Source organism: Drosophila gunungcola (genome assembly GCF_025200985.1).
Source record: "Drosophila gunungcola strain Sukarami chromosome 3L unlocalized genomic scaffold, Dgunungcola_SK_2 000005F, whole genome shotgun sequence".
Classification (NCBI taxonomy): domain Eukaryota; kingdom Metazoa; phylum Arthropoda; class Insecta; order Diptera; family Drosophilidae; genus Drosophila; species Drosophila gunungcola.
This window is the reverse complement of record NW_026453180.1, coordinates 1,039,976-1,053,300: the sequence shown is the minus strand read 5'-3', so window position 1 is coordinate 1,053,300 and position 13,325 is coordinate 1,039,976. Positions and strand designations below refer to the sequence as shown.

Here is a 13,325-nt window from a genome sequence, read left to right as displayed (position 1 = left end):
CGACAGTATATTATAAAAATACTTGAGCGGGCAAATAACATCGATATCATCGCAACCAAAATATTTTGGCGCGAACCCATCGCTAGATCAACAATCATCAAAACAATAAAGATCAACAATGAGCCGGTCAAACAAATTATTCGGAGACAAGGCGTTTGATCTTCTAAAGGAGCTGGAGAGATCGTCGCAAACAATTCCCGCCTTCGATGACGACGGAGTGCGTCAGGTTCTGGAGGAGATCAAGGCGATATTCGAGGAGAACGTGGCCCAGGCCTCAACGTATAATGCTTCCGGGGATCGGAGCTTGTGGCCACTACTAAACTTCAGACATGCGGCTCTCCAGAGGAATAAGAGGTGCTTATTGGCCTATTTGTACGAGAGATGCAAGCGGATCAAGGCCCTGCGCTGGGAATTCGGACCCATTATTCCCGGGGACATAAAGCAGTCTCTCTGCGAACCGGAGGTGCACTTCTTCAACAACTACTCCAAGTCCCTGGCTGCCTACATGTGCAGTGCCGGCTACAATCAGGGATTACCCATAGATCTCACCAACAACCTGCGTCCTCCCAAATCACTCTACATAGAGGTGCGCTGCATGGAGGACTACGGCAAATTCGAGCTGGACGATGGCGAGGTGATTCACCTGAAGAAGAACAGCCAGCATTATCTGCCCAGGGCTCAAGTGGAGTCCCTCGTAAGGCAGGGAATCCTTCACCATATAGCTTAGGCTTTTAAGAATATTTAATAATGTGTACTATGTATAGGTTAATAATATATTTGCTATATTTGCCAAATGAAGAAAAAATTCTGATTTGAGGCAGGTGCAAAACTTAAAGCTAAGCAGCGAATCTGAATTATTTTCCGTTATTTGGGTTTTTAAAACATGTTTACATACAATTTTCTTTGTTAATTACTGATTACAACTATTAGGTTTCATCAAAATATTTGAATTTATATTAGTGGTATATAAATACTAATTGGGTACTTTTCCAAAACGAACTAGTTCATTGTGGTATATTTTCTTTTGAAGCCTGGTATTTATACCGCCGCCTGCGACGGTCACGCTATTTGCGCATAATTTTGAAACTGAACGGACAAGCGGTGACGCTGCACCCTAGGTTTTCTTTAGAATTATTGCGAAAAACAGATTTCACAAGCGTCCCTTTGTAAATGGTAGTTAAAAATCATCAAATTAAGTTCATTGGAAAGTGAAAACAAGGGTTTTCAGGAAGCAAACGAACACACGCACACACACAAGTGCAATCGCTTGGCGTCGTTTTTTTGGACTGTACGCGCTTAAATACAAACAATTTAATTTATTTGATTAAAATGGACATTTCTGGTGGGAATACGTCGCGCCAGCCGCCAAAGAAGTCGAATCAAAACATCCAGGTGTATGTGCGCGTCAGGTGAGTTCATTTATTGACCCAGACTCTGGAGAAATGCGAGTGCTGACTGCGATTTTATATATTTCCTAGGCCCCTTAATTCCCGGGAACGCTGCATCCGATCCGCCGAAGTCGTGGATGTGGTGGCACCACGCGAAATCGTGACCCGCCACACCCTGGACTCCAAGCTCACCAAGAAGTTCACCTTCGATCGTAGCTTTGGCCCCGAGTCCAAGCAATGCGATGTCTACTCCGTGGTGGTTTCCCCACTGATCGAAGAGGTCCTCTCTGGCTACAACTGCACGGTTTTTGCCTACGGACAAACGGGCACGGGCAAAACGCACACGATGGTGGGAAACGAGACCGCCGAACTGAAATCCTCCTGGGAAGATGTGAGTTTACTATTAAAACCGGGACAGGATAACCACAAGTTGTATGGTTGATGTAGCACACAACACTCCAATTAGAAGAAGACTTGGCAAAGTCTCTTGGAATTTTAACAAACGATCAATTAGCAAGTCCTTAGTTTTTCAAAGGAACTTTACCCTTTAAATTTGTATTAACGATCACTTATTCAAGTCTTAGGTCCCAAATCACATCTATGGTATATGAAAGTCCGATTGTCACAGAAACTAAAGCCATTTTTTTTTTATAAACGATCACTTATCAAGCCTAAAGTTCTATATGATATGGATGCCCAATTGTCAATGAAACATAGCCATATAATTCTTATAGCGAGCACTTTAGGTCCTATATTATACCTATAGGAAATGGGGTTTCGGCTGTCAAAGAATCTTGCTCAAGATTCAACTGCTTACCTATAAAAAAGTAAAAGAAGGGCCTAAGACAAAACCGGTTTTCCTATTCCACGAACTAGCCATCTAACATTTTGCCATTTTTAATTCCTTTTAGGATTCTGATATTGGCATTATACCGCGAGCTCTGAGTCACCTTTTCGATGAACTCCGCATGATGGAGGTGGAGTACACGATGCGCATATCCTATTTGGAGCTGTACAACGAGGAATTGTGCGATCTTCTGTCAACCGATGACACCACGAAGATTCGCATTTTCGATGACAGCACCAAGAAGGGATCGGTCATTATCCAGGGACTGGAGGAGATACCTGTGCACAGCAAGGATGATGTGTACAAGCTGCTAGAAAAGGGAAAAGAGCGTCGCAAGACGGCCACAACTCTGATGAATGCCCAATCCTCTCGATCGCACACGGTCTTTTCCATAGTGGTGCACATCAGGGAGAATGGCATCGAAGGCGAGGATATGCTGAAGATCGGAAAGTTGAATCTAGTGGATCTGGCGGGCAGTGAAAATGTATCCAAGGCCGGCAATGAAAAGGGAATACGAGTCCGGGAGACCGTGAACATCAATCAGAGTCTTCTGACTCTTGGCAGAGTAATAACCGCTTTGGTGGATCGTGCTCCCCATGTTCCCTATCGCGAATCGAAGCTTACTAGGCTGCTCCAAGAATCTCTGGGTGGCAGGACCAAGACCTCCATCATAGCTACCATATCGCCGGGACACAAGGACATCGAGGAGACCCTCAGCACTTTGGAGTACGCCCATCGAGCCAAGAACATTCAAAACAAGCCCGAAGTCAATCAGAAACTGACCAAGAAAACAGTGCTTAAGGAGTACACCGAGGAGATTGACAAGCTGAAAAGAGATCTTATGGCTGCCAGGGACAAAAATGGCATCTATTTGGCTGAGGAAACGTACGGCGAGATCACCTTGAAGTTGGAATCCCAGAACCGTGAGCTCAACGAGAAAATGCTGCTGCTCAAGGCTTTGAAGGATGAGCTTCAGAACAAAGAGAAGATCTTTAGCGAGGTGAGCATGAGTCTGGTGGAGAAAACTCAAAAGCTGAAGAAAACCGAGGGTTCCTTGCTGCTCACTAAAAAAGTGCTGACCAAGACCAAGCGGCGCTATAAGGAGAAGAAGGAGCTGGTAGCCTCCCATATGAAAACGGAGCAAGTGCTGACCACACAGGCTCAGGAGATTTTGGCCGTGGCTAATCTGGCCACCGATGATACCCATCATCTGCATGGCACCATCGAACGAAGGCGTGATGTGGACGAGAAGATTCGCAGATCCTGCGATCAGTTTAAAGATCGCATGCAGGACAACTTGGAGATGATGGGTGGCAGCTTGAACTTGTATCTGGAGCAGCAGGCAGCCTCCAAGGAGCACCTAAGCCAGGAGTTGGGTAAGCTGTCTATCTAATATTACCTGCTTTATTTACTTATTTTCCTCTGATCTTTAGTTAACTCCAACAAAGTGAACCAACGTATGTCAACAAATGCCAGCAAGAGCATTGAAATGCTTAAGGAAATCTGCAGTCAGGCGCTAGGGGATCAGGTCCAGCTGCAGAATAAATTAATGACAGAGGTCTTGAGGATAAACGATCAGCATGCTCAGACATTTGTTGCCCATCTGATGCAGCAGTTGCAGCAGCGTCAGCTTGTGATGAGCAAGGAAATCCAGACGAGCCTTCAAGAGATGGAGGAAAACAACCAGCGGCACAAAGCCATGCTGGATTCCATGCAGGACAAGTTCAGCCAAATTATCGACAACAGCTCGCGATCGCTGGAAAAGCATGTGAAGCAAGTGCATCAGCAGCTGGAACAGCTCAGTGGCATGAGCTTGCCGGATGCTGAGGAACTGCAGCAGCTGCAGGAGGAGCTGGCCAACGAGCGGGCTTTGGCCCAGCAGGAGGAAGCTCTGCTGGAGTCCATGATGATGCAGATGGACCAGATCAAGGAGCTACGTGCCAAGAACAACGTAAGCATGTCCAAACGCCTCAACAAGATGGAGGAAAGCCGACTGACTAGAAATCAGCGCATCGATGATACCAAGTCTGGTATCCAAGATTACCAGAAGATGGGCATCGAGGCTGCTCAATCCGCTCAAGCGGAGCTCAGCAGCCAGATGGAGACGGGAATGCAGTGCCTGGACCAAGGCGTTGCCAACTGCTCTATGCTCCAGGTGCACATGAAAAACCTCGGCCAGGAATATGCCCAGCAAACGGATGAAAATGTGGGCTCAAGTCGCCTGCACCACTCGCAGGTGGAGTTTGCCTGCCAAGACAGCAAATCTCAGCTGGTGGTCTTGGAAGAGAAGTGCCAAGCTAATCTGGAGCAGATCTTGGCGGAGGGACAGAAGCTTAACACCGAGGAGAGGCAGCGTTTCATTGGCCATTCCACAGTGGCCACCGATCTTGTGCAGGAGTTGACGCGGCAAACCACCGAGCATGCCGCACTTCAGCGACAGCAGTTGCAGACTTGCGAGCAGGAGATTGTGCGGTTCCAACAGAACGAGTTGAAAACATATACGCCCACCGGCACAACGCCCTCCAAAAGGGACTTTATCTATCCACGCACTCTGGTGGCCACGTCGCCGCATCAGGAGATTGTGAAGCGCTATCGCCAGGAGCACGATTGGTCGGATCTGGACACCACTGCCCCCATAGATGAGGTAAGTAAACAGGGCTTTGTACAGGGTTTATGGGCAAAGAATTATCCTTCATTTTTGTAAACTTTTTGTAGTGCAGCGAGGGAGAGCATGATGAATCCCTGCAATCCGTACAGGAGCTGTCTGACACGGAAACCATAATGAACTCCACACCCATTGAGAACGTGGATGGTGTCACCATAAGGCGAGGCCCTAGCACCACTCGAAACTCCAACTCGAATGCTCTGAAGCCACCCGTAATTGGTGGCAAGAGGAGCAACTCCTTGTCCCGCTCCCTTACGCCCAATAAATCATCGCCTCGAAATTCCCCCGCCTTCAACAGGGTAAGTAGTCAGGCAATCAAGTGATCCGCTAATGGCTAAACAAACAAATGTCTCGGATAAAAAATCATTGCGTTTATTTTCAATACTTTTAGCACAACAAAGAAAACGTGGCCTGATTGCATCGATGACAATTGTACTCTCAACCCAGTAACTCGTTTGTGTTAGTGGAATTCGGATCGTTTTGTTTGTTTCGCTCTTCTGGATATTCTCTTTAATCTGTATATCAATCTTTGGAATTTCGTACATTTATCATTTAAATAAACTTAGTATGCTATGTAAAGTTAAGGAAACCTTGCGGTTGAGGCTTCGATTCGAGTGCAAGTTCAAGATTTATTAAACTTCATAAATAAATTCGTGTAAAGATTTCACTTAAATTCGATAAGTAACATAAATGATTTCACAATAATTTTTGTTCAAGCTCGTTTTCTTTAAATTAGAATCTAAAAATTTAAGAGCAACTAACTTAATAACTTTAGTTTTAAAGTAATGTTATATCTCTTTTGCTGAACATAATCTTTTTAGTTTAAATCTTAAAACCTTTTATATTAAATAACCATATGTCTAAGCTCAAACAATTTTACTTGACATAATCTTAATGACTTAAAGATTTTGCCATTTTCAATAACTATCTACTGTTAATCCTCATCCTGCTCATCGTCATCATCTTTGAGAATGCCCAGACGACGGGCCACCTCCTTGACATTGGCAATGAACTCCTCCTGGACAAGATTGAAGCTCATGGCCAACAGAGCAATGCCGAAGAGCAGATATAGCGAGCAATAGGCAATCGACTGCTCCGATTCATCTTTGACTCCTTTGGCGGGCACAAAGTCCCCAAATCCTGCAAAAAACGTATTATGTGGATATAGTTTGAATAAGATTGATACAAACACTCACCAATTGTGGTCAACGTGATGAAGCAGAAGTAGGCGGAGTCCAGGAAGGACCAGTTCTCCCAGTAGGCGAACAGGACAGCTCCACCGAGAATATAGCTAACCACCAAAAAGACGCACAACCAAATGGGCACAGGGCGATCCTTGGGTAGCAAGTCTCCGTAGTCCCCATACTCATCGCCATACATTGAGTCGTCTTCATCATAATCGTAGCTGGGACGTCGACGGATTTGCCTCTGCACGGGAAAACCCATTGGTGACATGATCCTCGGTGATGGAGGCAAACGATCAGCTCGTTCTCTGCGGCGATTTCTCTTGGGCTCACGACTTCTGGAGCGTTGGCGTTCCGTGGGATAATCCTCGTAGTTGTCCCCGTAAAGAGAGCCCTCATCGAAGCTCTCCTCCACATACTCCTCGTAGCGGCCTTGCGAGTGACCACGTCTATCCCGACGATGATCGTGGCGTCCAGGCGGTGCAGCATCGTAGTCGGGCAGCTCCAGATGATTGCCATATCGTGAGGATTGGCGGCCCAGGCTGCCAGCTCTTCTGCCATTGCTGTTTTGGCGATGTGCAGTATGAGGTGGCGGTTGTGGAGATCGCTCCCTTTCCCGATCCCTCTGGCGTTGCCTCTGGTGAGCAGATCTCGGCATGGATTGGCTCCTGGGCGCTGCTGGCTGTCTTTTATTGTCGCCGCCGCCGCCAAAGTCATCTAATGCATACCTATTCGGTATAATGGGCGTCTTCCTTACCACATCCTCGTCAACATCTTCGTAGTGCGATGAAACGTGCCTGGGATCCACTGACTTGGCCCTACTCCGCCCAGGTGCCGAGTGAAGGCGATGCAGTTCCCGGGAAGCTTTCGATGGTTCCTGATGGTGAGGCGATCGCACGGAACGCACACTGGCTGCTCTTTTGGCCGGCGGTGGCATGTCGTCAAAGTCCTCTATGGATCCGGCATCCAAGTGGGAGCGGGAATAGCGTTCCCTCTCCACCGTGTGCCTGTCCCTCATCCGATCCCGCTGCCTCTGTCGACTGCTGTAGCGATTGGAGCGATTCAGGGTCTGCGTTTCGTACTCATCCCCGTAAATGGTGTGCCGCTGGCGAGGATCGTGATGTGAGTGCTGCTGCTGCTGCTGGCGTCGGTTGCGTCCTCCTCCACTGCTGCGATGCCCGAACTCCCGATCGTCGTAGCCCCTGCCCATGGTGCGCAGTTCCGGATCGGAGTAGGCATGCCCCATGGACGGACCCAGTCCGGAGTCATTTCCCGACCGCTGGGTCATCTTCATCGAGCGCCGGAACGAGGGAGGCGGCTGCGAGCGGGCTTGTCGCTGGGAGCGCATCGATCTCTGCCGGGATCGGGCATTCCTTGGACGCTTGGCCGTCCGGGTGCACACATAGCAACAAATTCGCCAGTAAAGAAACCTTTTACAGGTAAGAAACATAAGTAACATTTTAACAATATTATGGTAAAAAAAAAAAAAATTTATAAATCGAAATGATACATTTTTTTTATAACTATAATTATCACTGATTCATTTTGATACACGTAAACTAATTGGTATCTATTTTTTATTGATTTTAAAACTAAACTTAACTTATTGTTATAATAGTAATTGGTTAGCATTGTTAAATGTTCTTCATATGTAATCAAGCCTTGATAACAACCATTTCCCTATAAACACCCATTGATAGTTAGATCCGGAAATGTAGAAACAACCATTTAAGCACCATTATTACAGAAATGTCCTAACCAAAAAATCTATAAATCGAAATGATAATTTTGTTTTATAAATATACTATGTTTTTATATTGAAATAATAACTGTAGTCTTCACTAATTGATCCTTAATTTTAAAAATAGATAACACTAATTGAAATTTGTGCAATTTATGCACCAATTTTTATTGATACTCTTTATATATTCTAAACAGTTAATTTAGTAAATGTAGTGATTTATCCACTAAGTTATCTAAAGTAAATTCAGACTTTTTCCAGTACATCGATGTCAACTCACCGGAATGATGTGGCCATGACATCGCCAATGTTGGACAGGCAGATGAGCATCAGCGGAATGCCCACGATGGCGTAGAAAATCGTTGTCACCTTGCCCCAATCCGTGCGCGGCGATATGTGGCCATAGCCTGTCCAGAATACGATGAAGAATATTAAATTACAGCCGTTCTCAATAGGTGAGTTTGATTTTGAGTCATGCTCGAGGCTTTACCTTCAACCTTGTGACCGCAAGGTTCTTGAAATGCTAATGAGTCTAAGACCCGCTAAGGTTTAATCTAGCTCCGTACTTCTTTTTGTGCAAGCCAAGCCCATTATCGCTCCCAAAAAACAAATGGCAAACAATTGCGAACATGGTATTTCAACTCTGCCGCTTTTGGCCTTTACGGAAGTGTGCAAACTTTTTAGATAGCATTTAGATACGTTACCTCGTCGCAAAATTCTATTTGATGGGCGTCGGTCACTAAACCCATTTGTGTGTTAGCCATAAATCCATATCGGGGAATTGTGCAAATGAATAAAGCAAAAAACTAAGCTTCATCAAAAGGTAGAGCTAATAAACTACTTTAAGGAAAATATTTTTAGTTGAAAGTCGAGAAGCTAAATGCACTAAGAATTTGCTTTCATTAAAATTATTATAATTAAATGCCAGTTTAACCAATTTGACAAAAGTAATGACGAAGAATTTGTAATTTTTGCAAGTACTTTCAGCAGCGACTTTCAAAAGTTAGTTCAGAATAAATGCGATGCATTTTCAAAAGTAAAACGCTTCATGCTATTTTTTTTCTAGTGTTTCTGAAATGTTTTGTTTTACTTTAAGAATTTTTTACCATGTTTTTGCACTTAAAACATCGAAACTAGAGTTCTCTGTTCTTTGTGTAAGTAACGAATTTTCTTTTAATATAAAAAACTCTATACTTTTTAGTTTTTCTATAAGTATCTTAAGAACTTTAAATATAAGGTCATAAAGACTTTTCAAAAAGGTATGTCTTAAACTTTGTGATTTCCGCTCCAACTTCTGCCCAAAATCATCAAAGCCCCTACTAGAGTATATCAAAAATGAGAAATTCCCATCATTAAAATCTAAATCTAAAACGTCAGAAAAGATAATCACGATCGGTCAGTGGCGTTTGACCTTGCTGTTGTTTTAACCACAGACAATTGGATGGCAGAGCAATTCCACTTTTGGTTTCATTTGACACGCTCCACACACCCTCGTTCCCTTTCCGCCCCATCACCACCCACAATGAACCCATTTTTAGAGGTCACTCACGTGCTATTTGTTCAGCCAATTGTGTCCGAACTGGATCTTTGACCTATGAGCTCTGTAATGTTTAGGGTAGTTGTATTTACCAACTCATGGTAATTTCCAGGAAAGGCTGTTTTTGGGTCGATTAATGATCAATTACATTACCCAATGATTTATGTGACTTGAACGTGATCACCGAGTGGACAAAAACCAACTGTCCGACTCATCCGCTTGCCTCATTGGTTCCTGGGCGGATCACGACGCTCCTCGGTGGTTTGGTTGCGCTTCAGGTGAATCAACGATATGAAACGATCCGATGTGGTACCAAGATCTCAACGTCTGGCATGTTTGCGTTGATTCATTGGCCAAATCCCCACCTGCGACTGCCCTCGTCGCTTGACTGAGTTTTTGTGCGTCGTCATGTCTCTGTCTCTCTGTCTGATTTTCATTTTTCGGTTCTCGGCTGTGGTTATATAAGTAGCGTGTGCCAGTCGCATATCTCAACTATTCTGTTGCGGGTGCTTGCCGCGATCAAGCGCAAAATACGGGTCAGTGTGTGATCAAAGAAGTCGGTGAAAAAAACAAAAGACAAAGTTTAACAATCATGCGAAGCTATTGCCTCATCTTTGCCTTGTGCCTCCTTGGATTAGTGGCTGCTAAATCTCCGGAGCAAGATGGAGATCAGTGGGTCTGGCGATCTTACAATCGTAGGGAGCGCTCCTTTCGCAACATAGATCGCAGTTCGCCCATAAGGAACTCGTATGACCAGAAGTTGAGAAGGGAGCCCACCACCCGCAGACCTTTGCCCGGCGAACCCGAGAACGATGAGATCGAGGACTATGCGGATGTGGATCCCTCGAGGACATCGGATACTCCCAATGTGGGCACGCGCCAATTTAATCCCTATGGCGGTCAAACGAATGCAGGACAATTCGGAGGAGGAGTTGGAGGAGGAGGAGTTGGAGTTGGAGGAGTTGGAGTTGGAGGAGGATATGGTGGAAATCCAGGTGTTTTAGTTGGACCGGGAGGACCCACTGGAATTATTGGCAGACCGCAAGTGTATCCCAATCCTTACCAACCGGGATATGGTGGATTTTCGGGAGGACAGAACGGAATTGGTGGATATCCCGGAGGAGGCTTCTCAGGAGTGGGACAGGGATTTCCTGGCTCTAGCCTGGGCACAGGATTCCCTGGAACAAGCGTGGGCAACGGCTTCAATGGCTATTCCAGCAACGGACTTGGTCTCAATCAATTTCCCAGCAACGGACAGCAGTTCCCCTACGGATCCTATCCAGGTGGCGACTTCGGTGGCAACCAGTTTGCAGCCCCAGGTGGACAATTCCCGGGACTAGGACAGTACCCCTCCAATCAACAGTTTGGAGGACCACAGTACACCGAGGGCTATGGATTGGCTGGTGGATTGGGCCTGGGTCAGCTTGGAGCTGGTAACGGTGGTATTGGTTATGGCAATAGTTTCCCACCCCTAGGAGGATTTGGCTTTGATGAGAAGTCACCAGCTGTGGCCGAGGGTAAAAGCGCCAAAAGTGTGGCTGCTGCACCCAGAACGGTGAACGATAAGCTCAGTAAGAAAGTATAGGATTCTCTATATTCTCAGCTCAAGAGCACTGCATTTTGAAAGATCTGCAATCAAATCCCTGAATCTATTGTTACCTAATTAAAAACCTTCTTCTAGCCTTAGTTGTAAATAGTTACCTTCTCTTGGACATAGTCTTAGGCTTAGATTAAACAAATAAATTCGAATGTATATCAAACTAACGGAGTCTTTAACATTTCTGGATATACTCATTAGCCTTTTGGTAATTTAATTAATGCTCAATGCTATCATAACATTTAAATTATGTTTAACAAAAATTTTGAAATTTATGTCATTATTATTATTTATATATCATATGATATGCTTTAAAGTTGCTGCAGATTACTCGATGCCTATTCGATCACTGCCTTTACAAGTTCATCTGCCATCCCTCGTTCAATTTTTCTCGAAATCGATAAGGACAATTTTCTCAGGCTTGTTCAGCTATGCCCTTTGTTCATAAAAATAAATATACCTACTCACCTATAGTGGTTATCACTATGATGGAGTAGAACAGCGATCCAGCAAAGGTCCATTGGGATTTGTGCAGATCCTCGTCGCCATCCCAACCATCTGCCTTGATGGCCGTGAGGATTTGTTTCTCGAAGTTGGCCAGATGTTTGCTAACATTAGCCATCCAGTCGCTTTCTCGAAGGACCAAAGCATCATCCGATAGAAGCCAGATATTGTCCGTGAGATTAAAGCGTAGATTTTGTATACCGCGCTTAACCTGTAAGGCAATTAAGGAGTTTAGATAGATTACAATGAATTCTTGACAAGAATACCTCCAGTTCGTGGGGTCGTTCGAGGTGCTGGAAAAGATAGGCACCGCCCACGCAATAGGAAACGACGAGGAGCACCAGCAGTACATGGGACACAATGCAGGTGAGCACCTTCCACGAGAAGCAGATGGCGGCCACGCAGCGTCCGCGTTCCGGCTTCGCTGGCTCCAACATGTGCGCTGGCAGAGATTGGGCCCGCCTACTCGACATGGTCACCCTCCCACGCTTCCCTTCCTTTGGCTAATTTACCGCTCGGCTGGCTGTAAATTATGAAAGAAAACTAAATAAAGGAGAGCATCGAAAAGCTTGGGATTCGAAGCTCTATATACCCATCATTACTTCGTTCAATATTGCAAATAAATATAGTGTTTGGCTTGTCATGTTGTCAAGAGTGATCCTTTTATGTAATTACATAATCCAGGGTTTTTTGGTAAATGATAGGGCTAAAACTCTTCAGAATTAACATCATTAAACCTAACAAAAAGAATAGAACCAAAAACCTTGGGCTTTGATAAATTCTTTTAAATAATAAAAAAATTGTTTAGCTTTCATGTTATTCCCGACCGATCCTCTAAAGTTATTAACAGTAAGTTATTAAAAGTTAGTTATTAAAAGTTAGAAGAAAAACTCATTAGAGTTTTAGTACACATAATTTTTGATATAGTTTTTATAACTAATCTTCTCAAGTAATTAAGCAATCCTTGGTGTATAATTTAGTAGTACAGTAAAAACTCATCAGAACCCATAAAAGTCATTAAAGCAATACTAAGAGTTTAAAAACTCATATTAATAGCCAAAAAACCTAATGGATAAGAGTTCACACAAGAAGGCTGCCATAAAAATTAAACTAATGCCTTTGAATAAACATCCCTTTTCATCGAGTTCGATTTGTTTTCTCTGGTAATCTCCAAAGGTGCAATTACTGCGAAGCCTAAAGGTGAACCAGACAAAGCTCTATGGCACACATGTTTATTTGTCCAAATATTTATTTATTTGGGTTGCTGGGGCAAGGCCAAAGAGTCGAACCAAGTCGAGTCGAGGGGATTGGGTGCGGAAGCGAATGCCACCTGAAAGACTAGACTCCATGAGACTATTTTGGGTTCTTGGCTGCCCGGCGGGGGCATTCATCTCATCGTCAAATCGGACGCCGTAGACTCGTGCCACGCCTGTCGAGAACTCTTTTGGATATTTTTTTTTGCTTTTTTGCATTTTGCTTATAGACGTGAAGACTACATAACATGTCCGAGCAATTATGAACTTCGATTTCGTTTGGGTAATTAGCGCTGGGAATTTATGGGCCCACAAAAAGGCCTATGGAAATGCTGTTAATGATGATTACCGATCACGGATCGCTTTCTGATTCGCACTGAGGGATACTTTTCAGATTTTTAATTTAATTTCCATGCTGTATATTTCCCCTCTTTCACTTTTCCACTATTTTTTCTGATTTGAGCCGTAGAAACAACCGACGCACCGATCCGTACAACCCACAAATTCTTACTGAGACGAGTCAACTGCACAGCACAACACATATGGACTCTCCAAGAATCTCTCGGGAAATCGGTTTATTTTTGGTCTTACTCCAAGTTCTCTTGTCTT

General features: G+C 44.4%; 4 protein-coding genes across 5 annotated transcripts; 3 read left to right on the top strand and 1 right to left on the bottom strand.

The window, feature by feature from the left end:
- Window positions 1–13: 13 nt before the first annotated feature.
- Window positions 14–815, top strand: LOC128259230 (DNA replication complex GINS protein PSF1-like). The gene has a single exon (XM_052991485.1). It carries the CDS (start codon window positions 119–121, stop codon window positions 725–727), a length of 609 nt encoding a protein of 202 aa, XP_052847445.1. The 5' UTR covers window positions 14–118; the 3' UTR covers window positions 728–815.
- A 243-nt stretch (window positions 816–1,058) lies between these two features.
- Window positions 1,059–5,489, top strand: LOC128259414 (kinesin-like protein Klp61F). Its single transcript, XM_052991769.1, has 6 exons — window positions 1,059–1,409; window positions 1,479–1,779; window positions 2,300–3,611; window positions 3,669–4,879; window positions 4,951–5,199; window positions 5,292–5,489. The coding sequence occupies exons 1-6, from the start codon at window positions 1,330–1,332 to the stop codon at window positions 5,313–5,315; spliced, it is 3,177 nt and encodes a 1,058-aa protein (XP_052847729.1). The 5' UTR covers window positions 1,059–1,329; the 3' UTR covers window positions 5,316–5,489.
- LOC128259415 (uncharacterized) lies at window positions 5,252–13,228 on the bottom strand. Of its 2 annotated transcripts, none has more exons than XM_052991770.1 (6): window positions 13,066–13,228; window positions 11,730–11,986; window positions 11,428–11,674; window positions 8,106–8,232; window positions 6,097–7,514; window positions 5,252–6,040 (listed from the first exon to the last, which is right to left on the bottom strand). In XM_052991770.1, exons 2-6 carry the CDS (start codon window positions 11,934–11,936, stop codon window positions 5,835–5,837), a joined length of 2,205 nt encoding a protein of 734 aa, XP_052847730.1. In that variant the 5' UTR covers window positions 11,937–11,986; window positions 13,066–13,228; the 3' UTR covers window positions 5,252–5,834. The 2 variants fall into 2 exon arrangements, with proteins under 2 accessions (XP_052847730.1, XP_052847731.1); XM_052991771.1 differs by having other exon boundaries at window positions 13,201–13,217.
- LOC128259418 (uncharacterized) lies at window positions 9,787–11,122 on the top strand. The gene has a single exon (XM_052991775.1). The coding sequence runs from the start codon at window positions 9,955–9,957 to the stop codon at window positions 10,945–10,947; it is 993 nt and encodes a 330-aa protein (XP_052847735.1). The 5' UTR covers window positions 9,787–9,954; the 3' UTR covers window positions 10,948–11,122.
- Window positions 13,229–13,325: the final 97 nt, after the last annotated feature.

Bases quoted from the DNA above. Each gene is read 5' to 3' on its own strand.
- LOC128259418 (XM_052991775.1), top strand. From the start codon at position 9,955: ATGCGAAGCTATTGCCTCATCTTTGCCTTGTGCCTCCTTGGATTAGTG.
- LOC128259414 (XM_052991769.1), top strand. From the start codon at position 1,330: ATGGACATTTCTGGTGGGAATACGTCGCGCCAGCCGCCAAAGAAGTCG. The intron at 1,780-2,299 runs GTGAGTTTACTA...AATTCCTTTTAG, and splicing joins TGAAATCCTCCTGGGAAGAT to GATTCTGATATTGGCATTAT. The intron at 4,880-4,950 runs GTAAGTAAACAG...AACTTTTTGTAG, and splicing joins CCACTGCCCCCATAGATGAG to TGCAGCGAGGGAGAGCATGA.
- LOC128259415 (XM_052991770.1), bottom strand. From the start codon at position 11,936: ATGTCGAGTAGGCGGGCCCAATCTCTGCCAGCGCACATGTTGGAGCCA. The intron at 11,675-11,729 runs GTATTCTTGTCA...ATTGCCTTACAG, and splicing joins AACGACCCCACGAACTGGAG to GTTAAGCGCGGTATACAAAA. The intron at 8,233-11,427 runs GTGAGTAGGTAT...TATTCTGGACAG, and splicing joins CATAGTGATAACCACTATAG to GCTATGGCCACATATCGCCG.
- LOC128259230 (XM_052991485.1), top strand. From the start codon at position 119: ATGAGCCGGTCAAACAAATTATTCGGAGACAAGGCGTTTGATCTTCTA.